The sequence below is a fragment of the Nothobranchius furzeri genome, chromosome 9, assembly GCF_043380555.1.
Source record: "Nothobranchius furzeri strain GRZ-AD chromosome 9, NfurGRZ-RIMD1, whole genome shotgun sequence".
Classification (NCBI taxonomy): Eukaryota; Metazoa; Chordata; class Actinopteri; order Cyprinodontiformes; family Nothobranchiidae; genus Nothobranchius; species Nothobranchius furzeri.
Window position 1 is genome coordinate 62740833 of NC_091749.1, and position 22252 is coordinate 62763084.

General features: G+C 41.0%; 1 protein-coding gene across 4 annotated transcripts in view; it reads right to left on the bottom strand.

The window, feature by feature from the left end:
* dagla (diacylglycerol lipase, alpha) overlaps positions 1 to 22252 on the bottom strand; it is a 52092-nt gene that overhangs the window by 8130 nt on the left and 21710 nt on the right. For 2 of the 4 annotated variants that reach the window (XM_015953130.3, XM_015953128.3), the window contains exons 2-17: positions 17039 to 17140; positions 16348 to 16559; positions 16158 to 16259; positions 15936 to 16074; positions 15370 to 15457; positions 12448 to 12582; positions 12273 to 12350; positions 12038 to 12162; positions 11569 to 11719; positions 5706 to 5789; positions 4697 to 4774; positions 4440 to 4520; positions 3286 to 3428; positions 2806 to 2874; positions 2649 to 2721; positions 2354 to 2562 (exon numbers count right to left, since the gene is read on the bottom strand). In XM_015953130.3, coding sequence (XP_015808616.3) covers positions 2354 to 2562; positions 2649 to 2721; positions 2806 to 2874; positions 3286 to 3428; positions 4440 to 4520; positions 4697 to 4774; positions 5706 to 5789; positions 11569 to 11719; positions 12038 to 12162; positions 12273 to 12350; positions 12448 to 12582; positions 15370 to 15457; positions 15936 to 16074; positions 16158 to 16259; positions 16348 to 16559; positions 17039 to 17133 — 1862 coding nt within the window. In that variant the 5' untranslated portion in view covers positions 17134 to 17140. Of the gene's footprint in view, positions 1 to 2353; positions 2563 to 2648; positions 2722 to 2805; positions 2875 to 3285; positions 3429 to 4439; positions 4521 to 4696; positions 4775 to 5705; positions 5790 to 11568; positions 11720 to 12037; positions 12163 to 12272; positions 12351 to 12435; positions 12583 to 15369; positions 15458 to 15935; positions 16075 to 16157; positions 16260 to 16347; positions 16560 to 17038; positions 17141 to 22252 lie in introns of all 4 variants that reach the window. The other 2 variants (XM_070555028.1, XM_070555027.1) reach the window with 1 other exon arrangement.

Below are 22252 nucleotides of genomic sequence, written 5' to 3' on the forward strand. Positions count from 1 at the left end.
TTGGGACGTAGATGGACTGGTAAATCGAGAGCATTGCTTTCTGGCTCAGCTCCCTCTTCACAACATACCGGTTCAGCGTCCGCATCACTGCAGACACTGCCACAACCCGCCTGTCGATCTCCCGCTCCCTCCTTCCCTCACTCGAGAACAAGACCCGAGATACTTGAACTTCTCCACTTGAGGCAGGACCTCTCCCCCGACCCGGAGTTGGCAAGCCGCCCTTTTCCGGTCGAGAGCCATGGTCTCAGACTTGGAGGTGCCGATCCTCATCCCAGCTGCTTCGCACTCGTCGGCGAACCGCCCCAGCAACAGCTGTAGGTCAGAGCCTGATGAAGCTAGGAGGACCACATCATCCGCATGAAGCAGAGATGAGATTCTCCTGCCACCAAACACCACACCCTTAACACCACGGCTGCGCCTAGAAATTCTGTCCATAAACGTTATGAACAGGACCGGTGACAAGGGCCAGCCCTGGCAGAGTCCAACCCTTACCGGGAACAGGTCAGACTTACTACCGGCTATGCGGACCAAACTCACACTCCTCTGGTAAAGGGACTGAATGGCCCTTAACAAAAGACCACCCACCCCATACTCCTGGAGCGCCCTCCACAGGGTGCCTCTGGGGACACGGTCATAAGCCTTCTCCAAATCCACAAAACACGTGGATTGGTAGGGCAAACTCCCATGACCCCTCCATCACCCTAGCAAGGGTAAAGAGCTGGTCCACAGTTCCACGGCCAAGACGAAAACCACATTGCTCCTCCTCTATCTGAGGTTCTGCTATCGACCGGACCCTGGAGTAGACCTTTCCCGTGAGGCTGAGGAGTGTGACCCCCCTATAGTTGGAACACACCCTCTGGCCCCCTTTTAAAAAATTGGGACTGCCACTCCACAGGAAATGCCCCCGATGACCACGCAATTTATTATTATTATTTTCATATTTTATCGTATTCATCAAAATCTGCTCCAATCTTTGTTTCAGCATAAAACTCTAGCTGTCAGTGACAGAAAGCAACAACTTGCTAGAAAACACAGAAGGACTACAACACTACAAACTGATTACAAGACCTCAAAGTGTTCAGACAGCACCCGAGAGGTCTGAGTGACTCACTGGAAATCCTTTAGTAAGCACTTTCACACCTTCCTTCACTTGGCTGTCGGTTTTCTACGCCACGAAAGTCAAAACCTATTTTAACAACCATCAGCACTGAATTCAAGAGTGCCATCGGCGTCTGAAAATTCTTCTAAAGTGCACAGAAAGTAGGGCTGCACAATACTTCACAAATGTATCGTCATCACGATATCGGCATACGCAACAGGCACACCAAAAAGAACAGGAAAAATAAAATAAAATAAAAGACGCAAAGAATGGTCAGCTCAAATGTTTGCTACACATAATGCATTTAGCCAATCAAACGGAAGCATGATGTTTTTGACAAATCAAATAGAGCCCTTCACCCATTTGGCTAATCTGGTGGGTTCTTACAGGTTAGATGCGCGCCCCCTAGGCGGACGGCACTTAGCTTGGATGGCTAGTAAACACCTGAGTTAGCTTAGAGATGCAATGACTGAGGGTGAGACGTGTGCGGAAAAAGAAATAACTCGTGTTTAAAACAGCATGTCTCTTATTACAAGATATTTTGGTTGCAAGAAAGACGTTCGAGAAACCCAGGTACTTAGCAAGACATGCCAAACACGTCAGGGGAAACACGACAAATCTCTGTTGTCCCCTCCAACGCAACCATACAGATCTATATACTGGGCTCCAGACAGCTCGCGTTTGCAAACCCAAAGTCTCTGATGTTAGGACAAGTAAGAGCTCAACAGTCCACCAGATGCCCATCGGTCAGAGTTTTGTGGATGGGACTCTTTACGAGAAACCATCCAAGCGGCATAAGGAAATAACAGAGGCACTTGCACGTTGTTTGGCTACAGCTATGATACCAATGAATACAATGAGCTGAGAGCCACCGAATTGAACAGCTGGGCCAGGGTGCACAGCGCGGTCGGTAAGCGTCTTAATGGCTATGAGAGTAAACATATCCTATTGATGATTATTTTGTACAAAAATATTAAAACAGATTATGCTAATTTTGTACTGTCATCTTGCATAATTCCATTTTGTTACTGCATTAATAATGACAGAGGATGGAGTGGTGTGTATAAAGTATATATATACACAGCGATGAAAGACAAACACTGCAGATTTAAGTGTTTAGTTATTGCAAGTCATTTCGTTGTCGTAATATTAATCATGGTTACCGCGCATCGCATGTTCCTACTATCGTGCAGCCCCAACAGAAAGTGCACTATGCTGTAATGTGTCCATATTGTAACAACTCTGTTTTCTCACCACGTCTCTGGTGGGTGGTTGTGCACCACGTGGATGATCCTGCCAGGAGGATAGAGAGGTGTGGAGGCTGACAAGGCGATGCTGAGGTCACTGGGGTGAAGCCACAGGCGGCTGCTGGGGGGAGCTGCCGGCTGCGACTGAGGATCGTCATCTTCTACTGGAAGCTCTGATTTGGGAATGCATTTGGTACCGCCTGCAATAATCCTCCACTGAAGAAAAAAGGTGTTAGAACTATTTATTCTTAAAAATGCACCAAATAACAAAGGATCAGTAAATGCCAAATATTTCCAGCCACCTTTGGCTTGTTACTTTTCTGCAAGACCTCCAAAAGGTGTCGTCGGAAACCCTCCAGCTGTGAAAGGCCGAGCCTGCAATAAACCAAATGTTATTGTAGTAATACATCAGAAAACTCAAGACCATCCACAGTTTACTGGATACGGTAAAAGGAATACCTTGGCACTAGGTCTTTTCCTAATACCACAGCAGTTACAAACTCTTTGGAGTACTCCATGGCATCCTCACTGAGTTATAAAAACAAAAATCACGACAAACTTGAAGAATGTGAACAGGATGTGTGAAGTGTGTCAAAGGTGTGAGCCAAGAGGGAAAAACTGTTCTCTGCCAACACTTACACATAGCATTTAAAACAAACAAACATTATTATTATTAATTCAGAAGGCTTAAATAAGAAGAATCAGTGCTAGGAAATATAAATATAAGTGCTTAAGGAAATATTTTCAATTTGTTAGGAAATACACGCCTCGAAAGGGAAATCGTGATCGGTTGTCTACTTAGAGAAAAGACTGGTATAAAAAACTCAAACTTTAGATAAATATGCATGAGATTCGTTAACAAACGCAATGATTTTTTTATCCATTCAACAAGAAAATAACTTTTTCAAGCTCTTTTTAATTTCTGCTCAAAAGACTTACCTGAGAAGGCCACCAGGTGGAGAATAAGAGTAGCAATGAAGAGTGGGGTACTGAGGTCTGAGCAGGAAGGACAGAATAGCAGCTGTGCCTGCACCAAGAGAATGTCCCACTATCACCAGCTCGTAGTGCATGGTACCTTTACTCTGTGGGATTACAGTCAGAATCATTACACTCACAAACGCTCCTACTGATTATAGTCACCTTTACAAGCAGCTTCTTCTTTACTCCAAGCTTCAGATTAGGGGGTAGACCGATATATTGGTCAGCCGATATTTGACGTTTTTTTCATATATCCGCGTCGGCCGATATTTGTCGTCGGTAAAGCCGATTTAAAGTCAGGTGCATCCTCAGGCAGCTCTGTGCTGTTGCAGAATTTGATTTAAATTTTACAATCACTAATAAAATCTGCATAATAAATACTCACACTTTATTTAGGTGTCTGACTTTAACCCTGAGCAGTGCACAAAGTTAAGACTGAACAGTTAGTTAAATTCAGAATTCAAAAACTGATTCTGCTTCAGAAATGATATGTTAAGTGACATTTTAGTATGAAAATAAGGTGGAAAACGTCTGGATATAGGCCATGAAAATCAGCAGTACATATCGGCCATCGGCTGACCACATCTCCTACATATGGGCATCTGTATCGGCAGTAGAAAAACCAATATCGGTCGACCTCTACTTCAGATTATGGAAATTTTACAAATCGAGGGAACTCCTTCAATCAATCAATCAATGAATCAAATTTTATTTGTAGAGCACCTTCCACAACGTTATCGGAAGCCCAAGGCGCTGAACAGCATCATCATAAGAAAAACATTCCCAGTACATGGGCATAAAAGCAAGATAAAAACATAAAACCATAAAATATCATGCAAACAATATTACAAATAAAGAGAGATAACGGAATAAGACTAATCGATCAAAAACAAAATGGTGGACAAAATAAAATCAAGCATCTGGGTTAAAAAGAAGAAGAATTAAAACCATAATGTCAGGGCAATTCAAAGAACCCTAGCGCTAAAACACAATCAAATAAAAATGAGTCTTTAAACGAGACTTAAAGAGGGAAATCCTTAAACTGTGGTTGATCACAATGCAAATTTTGAATACACCATACAGCCATTCTTTACTCGGTATGCTGAGTCACGTACCAAGTCTCTTCCAAACGCTTGTGACAAGATCATTTCCTGCTCCAATTTCTTCTTAATGTATTCTGCTGAGTAAACCATTCCCTGGAGAGAAGGAGGAGGAGATTCAGTGGTGAAAAGGGTAATGGCAGGGAAGGAAATAAGGACAGCAGGTCATCCATCATAAGAGAAACTCCACTGGTAATATTTGACATGGAAAATGAGGAATTGAAAAAAAAAGGAAGACACTTTGGAGAGGGGAGTTGTTGAGTCTCTCTCACCTTGTGGCCGAGCCAGGAGCCCTGCTGCTCCTCCACAGGCAAACGCTCAGAGTCTCCTGTCAGATCAGTCAGAGCATCCTGATGCGGACAAAACAAATTTAAACTACAAAGCCAGCACAAAAAGAAACAAGAGAAATCACAAGAACATCTCATTTAATCAAAGCAGCAAGGCAAATTAATCAAATAAACTCTCTCTATGGAATCTTTCTGGAAAGATAATACACTACAGTGATCCCTCGCTACTTCGCGGTTCGTTTATCGCGGATTCACGACTTCGCAGATTTTTTCTTTGGAGCCTTATTCAAGGGAAATTCGCCGATTCGCGGTATTTTTCACCGATTCGCGGCATTTTTCTATGCAAAATATCAAGAAATTCTTGTTTTTTTTTCATCAATTCCATCATAAAATGCACTTTTTGTAATAAAACTATAAAAAAACCAAGTAAACATTTTTTTTCTTGAGTTTTACCCACAAAAAGAGAATGTGATCATACGATAATTCAATATAGTACTGTACTGTAAATATGGTGTCCCTACTTCGCGGATTTTCAACTATCGCGGCCAGGTCTGGAACGCATCTACCGCGATAAACGAGGGATCACCTGTACATGAATTATTCAGACATTATAAATCTTAATTAAGATTATCAAATGATAGGAGTAACAATAAGACAAGTACTTTAATAATCACAATACACATCATTAATAAGTTGCAGATAAATATTTGACTCTGCTTTGAGTTTTTAGAGCGATAGTACACATGCAGTAAAACCGCTGTGAATCTCCGAACCTCCGCTTCAGTTCGAGCCCAAAATGCTACAGACATCTTCTCAAATGCTAACATACAGTAAGAGTTAAAGGACAGATCTCTCTGAGAGTGGACAGTCACGCTCTTGTTCTTTGCATAAAGGGCGTAGGAGTTTGAGAACAATGAAGTGAACCGTGAGAAGTTCACCTGCTCTGAAGGTGCTAGCGTTTAGGTGGGAGGGTGAGAAGAAGCATGTAAATCACCTTTGGAGAGAGGGTCCCCCTGATACTGATGACAACTTTCTTCTTAGCATGATCCACGGCCACAAAGAACGGCGTCTCATACACCTGTTTGAAACGAGCAGATAGTTGCGGTTGGTTAGAAACATGCGAGAAGAAAAAAGGTTTACCAAGACTGACACCAAACTGATGACATAAACAAGCAGCAATCCAAATATATAGTAACTCCCCCATATGTCGTATGAGTCTGAGCAGACAGGACCAGATAAAATATCTAGTAAACAAAATACAAAGATTTTAATCTCTAACCCTATTTAAAGGTCTCGTTCACTGGGAAACGGTGTAATGGTTCTCTCTGAAATATGATTGGTCACTCTGACTTGCAGATGCATGCTGCAGATGAAAAATGTCTTCAAGCCCCAATCAGAATCACCTTTGTCATTGTGTTTAAACTACATTTAAGCTGCTAATCTTTGACTAGTGCATCAGATACAGATAATACACTAATGTAAATGATAATGACCCGCATTTGTATAGCGCCTCTCAGAGTAAGGACTCCAAAGCGCTTTACACTACAGTGTATCATTCATCCATTCTCACACACACACACACACACACACACACACACACACACACACACACACACACACACACACACACACACACACACACACACACACACACACACACACACACACACACACACACAAACACACAGATAGTGATGAGCTACAATGTAGCCACAGCTGCCCTGGGGCATGCTGACAGAGGCGTACAATATAAAACATATATACAATCTAAGAACAGGAACACACACCATCTATGTAGAAAGTAGTTATAATCCTAAATGTAACAGTCCGAGATGCTGAGCAGTGCAAACGAGCAGGAATGAAAAGTAGAAACCACATTATTATTGTTGTTGAGGTAAACGTTTAGTTAAATAACACACCGTACTGTAACCATATATTCAGCTACAGTGCAATCAGAATGCAACAGACAGTGCAAAATCAAAAGTAATGAAAATTAATGGGAGGGGAAAACAGAAGCGGCTTATTTCACAATTGGTGAGTGGTTTGTTTCATTTCTGAGGATCAGTATGTAGCATATAAATAACTGGTGATGCACCGATATGAAACTTTTGGGTTAGGGTTAATATCACTGCCGATAACCGATATTTACTGATACCGATATACCGACACTAATGCTTCCAAAATCGGCAGAATTTGTATGGAATGAAAATTATTAAAGTTGAATTTACGTTATCATGTACACACACACCACACTCATTTACGCTTCTGAGATTATTACAATCACTGTCACATGTAGCAATTAATACATATTAATTATGACCAATAAGATGTGATATTCCATAGAAATATGAAATATCAATCTGATTGATCTTTGAATGTTTAATCAGAAGATTCTAGGGTTCTTTGCTTCTTCAGGGACCGTAAACACACTTCGTATTAATTCAGACAGAGTCAGTATACAGTTTATAAAATGAATTTAACTATTTTTCCTAAACTAATAATTTATACATGACAAGATATGAATAAGGAGCTGTGGTGTGGTGGATGTGAGGTGATGTAACGGAAGCTAGATGTTGTAGCAACCATTCTTTGTATCTGAGAGAAATTGTGAAATCTGGGTGTGAAAGAATTTGTTGTTTGTTATAAACTGAAGTTTATTTATTTATAAACCTCATCAGACACCAGTATGCAGGCTTATGGGCTCAACACACGGGAGGCGACAAACGACCGCGATCAGCGAAATTTGTCTCTGTCGCTTTTATTACCTGTCACACGGGAGGCGATCCGCGGCAGCGGCCAGCGGCAAAGCCGTCTACGCGTTCTGTTCCATGGCGAAATCGAAACTTTCGTCGTTTTGTTTGGCTGTGTGAGGTTGGAGGGAATTAAGGTTATTTAAGCGGTTCAGAGTTAATAAAGTGGTAGATATGATGTTTCACAAGGTGCTGTTAGAGTTGTGTGAAATCTTACTTCTGATTTTACTTTATAAAACATAATAATAATCAACTTCTCCTTCATGTTTGCTCGGAGGTGTACGGAGCATCCTGTCCGCTCATTGGTCAGTGAATGAAAGCTCTGTTGATTGTTCCTCGTCCGAGCGACAGCGATGAAAAGTTGAAAATGTTTCAACTTTCTGGGATTGCGTCGCTGGGTTGCCTGTGCACGACACGTGCACAAGCGCAAACTTTCACACGCACGTTTTTCACATTTCGCTTGGTAGGAGGGAGACCCGCGATTATCGCTTTGTCACGCATGTCTCATTGAAAATGAATGGAGAGGCGATGTCGCCTCCCGTGTGTCAAGCCCATTACGATACCCTTGTATGAGTTGCTCCCAGCAGTCTGGAGGGTTACGGCCAGAGTGGTGAGGTCACCGGATGTCGAAACCAAGATAGTCAGAGATTAGTAGCCTCCTCTGAGTTCAGCTTCCCCGGCCAGGAGATGCAACCCGGGGTCAGCAGATTAGGTGTGAAGTAGCTCTGGAAGGAGCTGTTGTGTCTGTAATCGCAGCATCGCAGAAAGGTTTTGACTTAAGGTCAAAGGTGATGGTTGCAAAAGAGGCTTCTTTCCTGATTTGGCCAAATTGGGGGCTTAGCTGGTAACTGAATTACTCAGGAAGTAATTCTTGTTGTATTAAACATCTTTGTTATGATTTCAGGCCAAGTTTGGCCAATCAGAATTTGACACGTTTCTGAGTATTTACCAACAGTCCTCAGAAAGCCACGCCTTCCTTCAGATACAGAGATGTTTTTAACCTCAATATGTATCTTATTGTGATGTATAGGAGTGTAAACAATGATTAACTTGTTAAATCAAACACATAGTGATTTGTGATATAAATGGACCATTGTAAGAACAATATTCATTTTAAAGCCATCATTGGTTTAAGCACAGATTATTCAAACATTTCATTTAAACATCTTGTTCATTCATCAAATACGATTATTCACTTATTCAGAGAGAAGAATGTTGACGTCTGGCGTTCACACAGTGAGTGCAAGAACCTTGGGTGAGAATGTTTGTTTGAATGTTTTGTCTTCATGGAATGTCAACACGCGCTGAGCAGAAACTTCTGGATTTAGAAGGTCACCTAGAAAGTGGATTGATTTCTGTAGATGCAAGGTTATTATGTTGATCAATATGTAGAAGAAACTTTAGCCTTTTGGACGCTACACACATGACTAAACAAATACACATCACCCCCCGTCACCCTCTGAAACAGATAAACAAATGGAAACAAGATGGAAAAAACATTGGTTGTTACTATGGCCCAGTTTCATTTATCGGACCAATACCGATATGTTGAAAAATGACTAACATGTGCCGATACCAATATTGATGCCGATATATTGTGCATCCCTATAAATAATCTAATCAGGAGCTATCAGAAACATAATGACAAGTGCCGCGGAGGATGGAGGCAGGTTTCCCCCATCACCTGCATTAGCTGCAAAAAGAAAACGTACAGGAAAACGATCAGGTCAGAAGAAGCCAGACTCTTCTACGTCGAAGGGAAAATTTGCTTTCATGGCCTCGCCTACCTTGGCTCATGATAACGGACGTTTGTGTTGATTTTGTGGCCAGAGCGCATCTCAGCTAGTAGAAGCTAACCGTTAGCATTACCGAGTCCATTTACTTGTGGCGATAACACACTAATGCATTTTTTACCCAAGAAAGAAGAGTGAACAAAGCGTCTTGTTGCTGTTAGTTAGAAGCGAGACATTAGGTTGAAGCTGCTGTCTGGAGTAATTATGTATGATTTTTCAGAAATGCATAAAAGTGATTGTCTTATCATGTACTGTGATATAATATAGGAAATATGTCTTTTTTTAGTTTTGATAAGCCCAACCCGTCCCGTAGGGCTGAATGCAAAATGAACTGATATAAATATATGAAAAAACACAACATAATGTGAGCATAATGATTGTAAAACAATGTGTTTTAGCTCCATTTTGTTGGCTAGAGGAGCGAGAGGCGTTGCTTTCGGCCTTAAATACGAAAATGAAAATAGGTCAAGATGTGATACGCTAATGCAGCCACTAGACGGTGCCATCAGATAAAAGAAAAAATACTTTATTGCTACTTTATTGAAGAAAAAGTGAAATTGTTTTCTGCCCTCTACTCCTCTTTCAAACTTGGAACCTCTTGGAACAGGAACGAACATTTGTTCAGCAGAAAACGACTCACCTCATACTAAAGACCAGCAGCAGATTAATAAAAAAACAAACAAAAATAAAAAAAACATGTGAATGAGATCTTTCAAATAATTGTTACACTTGACCTTGTTGCATATGAGAGTGTAAACATTAAAGAGAGAATTGTTAACATAAACGACAAAAACTTACTGACCAAGTGGTTCTGAGTCGTTTCCATTTTAGTTACTGCAGGAAAAATGCTCTTAAATTAACCGTTTATAGAATTAAAAGCCAAAATATGATCAGATTGACTCGTTATTTCTAATCCATGGATAAAAAGTGACGTGACTAAAAGAAGTACCCGATGCACCAGAGGTTCGGTGTTTGTTTTGAATGCTTACTTGTCAGTGATCTGTTCAATCTGGCCCGTGTGACAGGAACTTCTATCACACAGATGGAAGATCCCCTAATTGCACCGCTGTTTGCTGGCAGCATAATGAAAGGACCGATATAAACCTGCCACAGTGTGTGCTGTTAGATGGCACACTGCAGTTCCAGAATGAAACCATCGGCATACACGTCAGCTCAGCTCTTTGACTATCTTTGCTTCTGGCAGCAAGACATAAAAATTCCTCCCAGTTCAGCCCCTAAATGTCTCTCACAGACGAGAATAAAGCTACCACAGTCTAGTGCAGGCTGCAGTTTCACTAGCAGCCCAGAAATCGGAGCAACTCCTCAGTCTTCGTCGTCAAGTCTTTTCAATCTTGGCACAGCGTCCCTAAATCAGTGAATTTATAAGTGGAAACTCAGAAGCATTCTACTTTACAGATCCCAGCCTACATCCCACATCTGAGTACACCAACTGTTGTTAAAAATGTTTCTTTACTATGAAACGAGTCAATTATATAATTATACTTCGTGTTCCAGGATATTAAAATTTTAACAATAACTCTAAATGTACAGCTAATATGCTAAATATTTTTGACCATTTAGCTACTAGAAGTCATTTGGGGACTAGGTGATGCTTCGGTGATAATTTGAAACCCGTGATGATTTTTATAGATGTAATGGTGAATAGTTTGTATTTGATATAGCCCCTTCTAGGGTCCTACAACCCCCCATAGTGCTTTACAACACAATCAGTCATAGCCACGCACACATACACTCACACCCTGGTGGTGACGAACAGTTCTGGCAGAGGTGAGGCTGTGGAGCACTGGTTCCACCGGCCCCTCCAACCACCGCCAACAGGCGAGGTGGGTTAGGCGTCTTGCTCAAGGACACAACAGCATAAATGTTCATAACGTGTAATAGTCACACAAAAAGATCCATCAAGCTTTAAACATATAAATCAGCAACCAACCTAAATGAAGCACGAAGGAGGTACAGCTTACTTTGTCTCAGCAACTGTTTGGCTATGACTCATAGCTGCTTCAGACGTGGAGACTTACTATCAAGAATGTGAACAACCCTCACACAGCTTCAAGCATCCCAGAGTACAACATAAGGAATCAAAGATGCAAGTAAACTTCAAAACTTCAAGCAATGACTTTGCTCATCAACCTAAAACAGCATAAAATAGGTCATTCTTCTCCTACAGCGCACTGTGGAGATGAGTATTAGCCTGATGCTGTGAAACGCCTCCACAACACCCATCCTCTATTTGACAAGGAATTAGAGCTTAAACATATATGACTGTGTGAGGCCCGCGTGTTGGATCACTCACAGCATCGTGGCAGGAAGTGTAGACAATGTGGACCTGCTTGAGATCCCTGTCCAGGAAGTGTCGGCGTATGGCCAGGACGTTGCAGCCGCAGCAGTTGTCCTCCTCCACCGTCACGGACTGAGACAGCCGAGAGCCAGACACCGAGGTGCAGCTGGGCAGGAAGACAAAGACCACAGCCACAGCAAGAGAGACGATCGGTGTTGGGTTATTGTGCAAAGAGAAATACAGCAACAACAGGTGAAACCAGAGGTATAATTAGCATCCCGGTGCAGGACACCTGGATAAGAGTGTGTGATGGATTCAGTGTGCTGCTTGTGTCAGTGAGTGGTTCTAGCTGGAGTGGTATTGTCTCAGTGGAACACCACTTGGCAAGTATTGCAGCGTGTGAAATTTGATCTGCGCTGAAGAGGCTCAGGAGACACAGAAATCAAATAGATAAAACTGTGTGGGGGTATGTTCGAGTGCTTACGGGCAGGAGCTGGCGAGGCGGCACAGCCCACAGCCGGGCTTCCTCATCAGGTACATGGGCCAACCATATGCAGCCAGGGCAAAGAGCATGTAATAACACACATCTTTGTACATGTTCATCTCAGACTGGGAGGGAAAAGGAGAAACAGACAAAATACACACACATGGATAAATTTATAGGTTTCAGCTCAGATACAGATTTGACTTTGTGAGTTTCAATACACTGATAAACTCACAGAGTTCTTTAGGTCCAGATATCGAGTATTACGAGTGACTGGGATTCCTGATAAGAACGCTAAAATGTCATTGTTGGCCTGAAAAAAGATATTGTTAAACAAAGCATTTAATTCACATTTTTATTTTAGTATGATTTAATGTTTATTAAAAAAATAACCCTACAGGGAGTGATACCTGGTCCAGGATGGATGACCTCTTAGACCTCTGTCTCTGGCGAAGAAGTACCAGACCAGCAATGATGTCACTGGGCACGATGTCCAGGTCTCTAAAGAACTCTGCAAAAAGGCTGGCCACTTCTGAATATGCATCCTGGATGTCAAAGCAGCAAGTATTAGGATGTGGTGGTGGCAGGAAATAACTCGAATATCAAAAGTAAAAAAAAAGAAAAAAAAAAAAACCCAAATCAAACTAACTTTAAACTAGGAGTGAGACCAGATTAAAAAAACAATCTAATTAATTTGAGGCTTTGTAATTAATTATTCTTGATTAATAGCATTTTATTCATTCAAGACAATTTGCACCCAAGCAAAGTTTTTAATCAGAAATAATGTCAGTGAGGCACAGATAACATACCCACACTTTAATTAGTATCTTTACTCTTTACTCTGGTTTAATTCTTTTTTTCATAACCGTTCTCAAATTACTGTCTTTAACGAATGCCAGTCGAGACAACGAGGAGTTACGGGAGGTGTTCCACAAGGGTCTTCCTTGGGACCTCTCTTATTCTCAATTTTTATTAACGATATGACTATTTTCCACCCTGATTTACAAATAAATTCTTTAAAAATCCTGCCATGTGATTTCATGGATTTTTTTTTCACATTCTGTCTCTCACAGTTGAAGTGTACCTATGATGAAAATTACTGACCTCTGTCATCATTTTAAGTGGGAGAACTTGCACAATCGGTGGCTGACTAAATACTTTTTTGCCCCACTGTAGTTTGCCTTTATTATTCAAATTTATGAAGCTGAAATATATATATATTTATATATATATATATATATATATTTATATATATTTTAGCAAGTAACTCAAGTGAACTTTCTAAGACTATTTCAATTATAAGCATTGTTATGTCCATTGTACCATTATTGTTGTAAATCCCATGAAATCAACTTCCTGTTTTGAGACCAGACGTAGAGTGTTAGTTGCTACTGTGAAGATACAAAGTGCAAAACAGGAAAGATCGCGTTCGGTTACAAAGAGCAGGAGGTGGGCTGCAGCCAGTAACTGCAGCTCTCGCTTCGTTACTCTCTTTTTATTCTTTGCTTTTTATTCTGTGCGTGTTTTAATGCCCTTAAGGTAGGTGCAGCTAACGCTAGCTCTCTTTAGCAGCTAACTATATCAAGTGAAACACCGGTTCTGCCTCCAGAAATGCAGAGAAACCTAAATGCAGCTCTGGAGAGGGAACAGAGATATAAACCAAAGATACCCTTTATGATTATAGGAAATATCCGCTTTCTCCCCCAATAGAATGGAAGAGCTCCAAGTGCTGACTCAGCTGCTGCAACAGGATTACTTACAGCCTGATGATTTTTAAGAGGACGTGGATGAACAAGCTCATAGCAGACTCAGAGGTTTGTCTGGAAGGATTTAAACTCACACGAACTGACAGGAGAGCAGAGCAATTCGGTGAGGATCCCAGAAATCTTGAGAAATGTAAATCGCCGCTTGATTCTGGGGTTAAACAGATCCCACTTAAAAGTCTTAACTCACCCAAAGCAAAGTTTTTGAGTCGGAAAACCCCACCGTAAACAGGGCGAGACTCACACAGGAAAATGAGCCCTCTACAGTAGTTTCCCCCTGGATAAAGTTAAAGTTAAAGTCCCATTAGTTGTCACACACACAGGTGTGTGTGCGAAATTTGTTCTCCGCATTTGACCCATCCCCTGGGGGAGCGGTGAGCTGCACACACAGCCGTGCTCAGGAACTATTTGGTGGTTTAACCCCCCAATCCAACCCCTTAATGCTGAGTGTCAAGCAGGGAGGCATTGGGTCCCATTTTTTCAAAGTCTCTGGTATGACCCGACCAGGAGTCGAACCCCTGATCTCCCAGTCTCAGGGCGGACACTCTACCACTAGGCCACTGAGAAAAGGTGGATAAAAGCATATGCCAACGTGCTCATAGCCTATTTTGGGAGATCGACAAGACTCGCCAGTTATAATTGCCGATCTCCGATCACTGAAAAAAAAAAAAAAGAAAAAATCGGCCCAATCCAATCCAGGGATCGGGATTGGGACATCCCTAGTAAAAATGTTGATTTATTATTTTCTTTCTCTTTTCCTCATGAAGAGCTATTTGTCATGATTGATTTATTTGTAGTTTTAGTTGTGATTGGAGCACGTAAAAAGATTTATATGGTCTAGTAGCCCAGGCTCCGCAGGCTTGCTAGAGGTGTAGCTTGATGAAATTTATTGATATAAAAGGCATAAATTGTGATGCTTAACATTTCAGGCCCAAAAATGGGGGGTGCTTGTGCTCAAGGAGGTACATTTTAAACTTTTTTCCTAATTAATTGATCATAATTAACAGGTTTAATTCTCACCCTTAACTTAAACTGTTCCAGGGATTAAATATTATGAGCAAAAAAGTAATAAACGGCAGAACTGAACAGCAGCTGAACTAACTAAAAAATTTAAAATTTGGTATTAGAGAAGAATGTTGGGACCATCTTGTTTAACCTGCTAAAACAACAACCTGGTCCTGTGGTTGGACAAAGTAATGTACCCCACCTCAAATTTAATTTAGTGGAGTTAAGTAACAGAGATGGAGCTTAGTGTGGAATCAAAGGTAACTGAATAGAAGACAGACCACCAAATGCTTGTTTTACTGGAGTTGTCCTCACTGAGCTCACAATACAGCAAGAAAATGTAAGAATTACCAGAATAAAGTGGATTATTATTCAAAAACTGGCACTGCCGTTGTTATGCAACACTTAGATAATTCAATCAGAGCAGCTTTTAATCTATTCCGCAAATGCAATGCCCATAAAGTCCTAAATGAGATGCATAGTTACAGTTTCACCCGTTTTCACTTTGACTTTTTCTTCACCACAAACAGGAAATGAGTTTACTAGGTGCGTAACATGACTCACTGATTGTGTATCCTGGGCTCTTGTGCAGCACATAAAAAATTTCAGCCTCCTGCTCCAGCTGCTGGCCTGACCTTCTTCTAGTCTGTGTCTAACAGCAAGAAAAAGACAAAGAATTATGTCACGACTGAAAAAGTGTGAACACCAAAAAGAGACGAGCAGGAGACTAGTGTCAAGATTAAATAAAACACTGATAAATAGATGTTCACAGACGTGGAAAACATTGGCACCCCTCCATTAAAGAAGTAAAAACCCACAAGGGTCACAGAAAAAAACTGAAAAAAGATTTCAATCTCCCTAAAGGACTTGTGCACCTGTGGACAGGTACTTAAGCCCCCCAGCTGTCTCAGGTTTGAAACCAAACAGCACTGCGACTACCATTCACCCTTTAAACAGGCCGACTGACTGATTTCTAACTGTTTTTTAGGGGTATCACAATTCACAAACAATGTATGACACCCATACCTTTATTATTGTGAATTATTCATTATTATTAACATAACCATGGTTGGGCTTTCTTTTTTAAACGGTACAAACATTGTAATCTGTCTATGAGAGGCTGTTGGTACCTGAGCGTGTACGTAGTGAGGTTTCGTTGACGCCGACGAGTTGCTTTCAGTTTGACAAAAGTCCGTCCAGTAGGATCAAAGGTGCACGTGAGGGTGATGCAAACACTGAGTATCACCAGCCAATTGCATGCCACAATTCCTGCAAAGAACATTATAACATTCATACTCACACATAAGAACGTCCTGGGGTTAAACCGATCCCACTTAAAAGTCTTAACTCACCCAAAGCCAAGTTTTTGGCCGTGACATCGGAACATGGCTGATAATGCTGGACAAGCCAGGCAATTCCCACAACAGCATAAACAAACTCGACCAGGAGAATAACTGGACGCAAAAGAGAGAGAATAAAAAATATTTTTGCACAAGCACAGAGTTAAATAGAATCACTCACAGAAAACCATTTATGTCTTACCTAGCCGAATGTAGATCACATATTGAACAGCTTCCCTGGGCTGCGTGTACAAAATGCTGCCCCTCATACTTAACCACATAATGGCACTCTCACAAATAAGGCAGCTAACCAGGATTCCCAGGTACCCTCGGCCATGATCCACCAGTGTGGCGGAACATGACTGGTCGGAGCTGTACGGAAGGCCAAACAGGACCACGGATAGAACCACCAACCTGCGAATGAAAGAGAAGCAAATGGAAAACCGGATCAGCGTAACATCCCTAATGCCTTGTAGTTGTTTGGATCAACGTACAAAACTGTTGAGGTTGAAGACAACTGTCAAATTAGCATTTGATGATTGCCACGATGCAGGTTGTCCCAGCAGAATGCGTGATAACAAGAGAAGCAGTGCTAAGTCCCTTTCACACATCGCCTCTCAAATCTTCATCCCATTTGATGTAATGTGTGAAAGTAAAGAGGCGTAATGGGACGGAACGGGGGGTGGAAGTTGATCCGCTGCTGAATACGCCTCTGAGCCGGCAACAGAGATAAGTCACAGAGTTGGTGCGAATGGCAGTGCAGGCTTCGATTAGATGTCACTTGTGTAAAAAATGATTTCTTCTCTTTAGTGGTTATATTGTTGTGGCTGATTGGTGTATGAGCATAGAGTATTAAACAAAAGAATAACAGGTCAGAGGACAAGGGGACTCACCAGACGCAGTGTATTAAAAAAAGGAAGAGGGCGGGCAGCACCAGGTCATCACTGCCAACTGACCAGCGCCGCCGAAACATCACCATCCCAGGCATCACTGCCCTGTGGGAAAGGAGAGCAGACATCAGTTAAAACCCACTCCTTTGTCTCAACACTTAATGTTTCATCACAGCTGTTCTACAAAGTTACATTTTGCATGCTGAATTTTACCTCCTTTAAATTTGAGGACATTTTTCTCAGTTTTTTAAGTCTTAGCTAAAGTTTTAAAAATTTCAATGGGAGTGAAATTATACTGGCAAAGATTTTTTAAAAATGAATGATCCACCTCATCATCGTGTAAGGTCAGTAACTTTCAACATTCTTTGGTTTCCCACACTTGATACAGGTATGCAGGAAAGACAAAAATAGACCTCCGCTGAGGACACAAGTGAAATATAAGGACAGAGGAGTCAAAGGAGATGAGAGGTTGCTGAAAAGGTAATCAACCAAAAAGGAAAGACAAAAGTTATATGAAATTCTGAACACGATCATGCAAAAAAAAAAAAAAAAATCTTTTTTTTGTTCTTCCTTTAAAAGGAGAGATCACTGGAGTTGCCTGCAGGCTACAAAGAAATGAACTGAATAAGGCACAGGGAGAGGAAAACAGGAACACAGGCAGCCACAGAGACTCCAGTTCACAAAACCCTACTGCTTTCATTTTGGACATTTTCTCATTCTAAATAAGCTTTGTTCCCAAATAAGTCTTCAAACTATTTTTTAGCTTAACTGCAATTACAAACATCTTAGATCACATTTTTAACTCCCTGGGGAGGTGTTTTGGGCATGCCCTGCTAGTAGGAGGCCCCAGGTCAACCCAGGACACGCTGAAGGGATTAGAGCTCCACGTTGGCAAGGGAACGCCGTGGTATCCCAATGAAGAGCTGGTGGAGTTTGCTGGGTGGTTTGGTCCTCTCTTCTGGGGCTGCTACCCCCACAACCCGGACACTGATAAGAACAGGAAAACGGACCACTGGAGATAACATTTTCTATCTGCAGTAGACATCAGTCAGAGTGGTCGTAGTTTCTAGGAAGGATTTGAGTATTAAAGCTAGACTGCACTCAGAAAACATTCTATAAAAAAGTGATTTTCTGCCAAAAACTCAAGAATTATACAGCTTTTCTTATCAGGATTAGTTACCCTGACTGGATTCAATTAAACACAATTACTTAGTTTCACTGTTAAAACACTAAACATGCTGCACTGGACTGCCATTGTTCTGATTACTGTCCAATGCAGGTAAGACGCCAACTACTCATATCTATCACACAACCCCACATCAACACACTGCTCCTTATGCATTGTAATCTGAAAGAATGAATGAAACACTTGCATAATAACAGCAAGGCGCTTCATTCACCCATTCACACACACATTCACATGCTGGTGGGGATGAACTACATTGTAGCCACAGCTGCAGGCGAGGCTTGCTGAACACTGACGCCACCGGCTCCTTCAAGGAGGGTTAAGTGTCTTTTGCAAGGACACAACAGCAGCATTGTCTGGTCAGAGCCGGGATCGAACCTGCAACCCCCTGATCACCGGACGACCCACTCTACCTCCATAGCTACTGCTGCCAGTTGTAGCGTCATGAATGGCCTCTAATTTGTGACAAAGGTCACATTTTCCCAGCTGGGTCAAGCTGGGTCGAACTGTAACTTTGCCCCACAGATTACCCGCCAGGAGCCGTGATGTCTGCTGAAACACCATCTTTATCTGCTGCTGTTCCGTCCCAAGATGAAGGACACTTCAAGATTTCACAATAATAATTCTAAATAATAATTTTAATAAACTCTGACTTTATTACTGTTTATTACAATCATCAAATAATCATCTTATTTCAGTATAAATGTATTTTAATTACTGAAATGACTTATTATGCTTTGGGTAATAATAATAATTATTATGATAATCAGTAATGTGTGTTCAGTAAACCAGAAGGTCATCTTGTATGGCGCGTGGGGCAAAAATTAAGACTACTGCCCAGCAGCAGGAGGCTATATAAATTCTGAAGCAAACTACCGACCTGATTAATGATAAGCTGGCGCCGGTAACTGAGAGGATGGCGCTGCTTACTGAGGAATAGCACCTTTACCGGCGTTATTACTAGATACGCTAGGGACTAGCAGCCCTCGGCTGGTCATTGACTGGTTCAAACACTCCCTCTGCTGTCTATTAGCATGGATAGGCTAGCGTTAGCCTGGATGGGCTGGTGTTAGCATTGGAGAGGCTAGCCATTAGCCTGCCTAGGCATGCCACTAGCTGGATTTCCTACCCCCTTGACAGACCATTAGCATGGATAGACTGGCATTAGGATCGGAGAGGCTAGCCATTAGCATGACTCGGAGAGTAATTAGTCAGCTAGTGGCCAGCCTAGGCACGCTAATGGCTAACCTCTCCGATGCTAATGCCAGCCTATCCATGCTAATGGTCCGTTTAAGGGTAAAGTTTAACCACCTCACATGTCTTTACTTCATGACAATGAGCTTTCTGACGCTGAGAGGGCGTGTTCTGAGGTTTTGTTAAAACTAAATCTCCCACAGCTGAAAGCCAGTTCTTGAACCAAGCAGATACTCTCGTGGCGACGAGAGTCATCACAGAGGACGAGGGTCGGCCGCCCGAAGCCTCACTAAGCTATTCTGTCATGCTGATAGAATTGCTCCGAATAAACGTCTGTAACCAGCTGACACAAAACTCCTTCAGAGTTATTGATTTTGAGACGCAACTAGTTTCATCAGTTGTGTGACCCACGGAGACATCTCAGGACCGATTTGGTCACACTAAGGTCCTTCTACCAACCTCGTGCCCGGAGAAAATCATCTCCACCTGACATCTCGGATCCAGAAGAGGGTCTCCTGGACTGGGTGAGGTAGACAGTTTCGACAGATGGCGTCTGTATGCGGTTATCTCTAAGAACAACTCAGTTAGCTGCAAAACCAACTTTACCACCCAGAACACGCTTCTCTCTCTGAAAGAAACCTTCTGAGATTTATTCACGCATCTAAAACCTCGCATTTCATTTTAGTTTCCATTCAGTCACAGGTTTTCTTTTAAAAATAAGTTTTAATATCAAAGCTGTTAAAATTGGTTTTAATATCAAAGCTGTTAAAAATTGTCATTTCTAAATTGTCATTTCAAATTGTCATTTTTAAAAGCATTAGTAATAAATTCTTAACTTTTTAAAACTCCGACTCTTCTTTGAAATGAAACACAGAATGGTGTATATTTTTGGTTATGGAATAAGCAAAGATTCCTTTAAACTTCTGATTCAATAAATAAACTTTTGCTATTAAAATTAATCATCTTAAATTAAACATAAATCTTCGGATTAAAATATAGACCAAGACAGTTAGTGTATGAACTTCTATCGATTGCATTAATATCCTAGATATTTGTGCATAATATAAGTTCATATGCTAATATGTCCAATCTTTTCTTCAGAATCTAACAAAGCTGATAGCAAACAGCGTTAATTCTAGTATGTAGTTAACCATGCTACACAGTATACAGCAACGTTTGTAAAAGAAAATAAAAGGAATACAACAAAGAAAGAAAATAATTGAATAATAATAGAAGATGTAGATAATCATGATTTCTGTATATCCAAGAGGGCTATGCAGAGTGCAATGGCATCTGATTTGTACCCAGATAGTGGGGTTACCTAGTAGATTTTTTTATGAGAACTAAAACTAAGCAGCAGTTTTGAGACCATTTACATAGCCTGGTCATGCACTTGAAACAGACACACCTTTTACCAAGTCGATAATTCACAGTTATTCAAGACAAATTTTATTTACCTTGATTGTTATTAAAAGGGGCACGTAGGGTTTTAGTGGAAACACTTGCAGGAGCTAATTGTGTTAGCGTGTTGAGAAAATTTAATTTCAGGTGTTCTGTGCCTCTCTCTCCCTCCTTGGATGAGGGCTAGCAACTCATGTATGCAGTCAGGTCCGAGTGCAAATACACAGGCAAAAAAGCAAAATGCACAGTTCAACAAAACACAAACAACAAAATCCTTGTGCAAAGTCTGGGTGACTCGTGATCGAAGTGTCTTTAAGTAAATAGCTAGGTAAATAAAACATGACCTGAAAACCACATAGCAAAAGGAAGAGACATCAAGCAGGTATGTATAATAAAAAAAATGCTAGTCTGCCAAAGAATACAAGTATGATTCAATAAACAGAACTACTGAATTTAGACAGAAAATATATTATTTTTCCTGGTGAATCAACACAAACTATGTATAAATCAACATATTTAAGGTAAAATATAATGCATTAGTTCTAGTCAATAGAACGGATTTAAAAAATTTTCTTCATGCATGTTTTAACTGCCTGATTTGTTGTTCTTTTGTGAAAAACGGAAGTTATTTATGTACGACAACTTGATTTGTTAATTTCATTTTTAAAAAACGTCTCATTTTTGAAGGTATTGCTCTGTAGTGGCTGATCCATCCATTAAAGCATTTAGGCTCTCGGACTGGAGTTATGTATCTATCAATGTTATGAGTTTTTTTTTCTTTACAGATTTCCAATAAGCCACGAGCGAAACTACACAAACACTTTAGCTGAAGTAATAACACTTACTGCCGATAGCTTCCCACAACTCAACTGATATATGTCAAGCGATACTCTAATAAACTCAGCAAATCACTAGTTAAAGGAGTTTCAGTTAAAACCTATTCTTTTTAATGAAAGACAAGCATATAAGTTGGGGGTTAACTCAGACTCAAATGGAATAAACCAATTATAGCACGTACAATTGTATAGATCTCTCTCAGTTTTATTAACTGACTTATTGAAGAGAAAATGAGTCACTCTACTAGTAGTTCATCTGTTTTGGATCCCAGCGGGTAATAAGACTTGCCATCAGCTATAATTTCCCTCTTCTTTGCAACTGCTGAGAGGAAGTAGTTACTGGCAGAACTAGTTCTGTACAGAAAAAAACAAAGCAGGCATCAAATACCAGCTTGAATGTAAAATGACGTCTGCAGCTGCAAAAAAATTAGCATTGAGTAGTGAAATGCTCTTGTGATCAGAGTTTTTACGACTGAAAATCCAGACTTTAACCACTTGCTAAGACTTGCTTTTAAAAACAACAAGGATACGTCTTTGCAGAAACTCGTTTGCCATCTGGAACAATGTTAGAGAGGACAGATGCACAGAAATGGCCTAAAA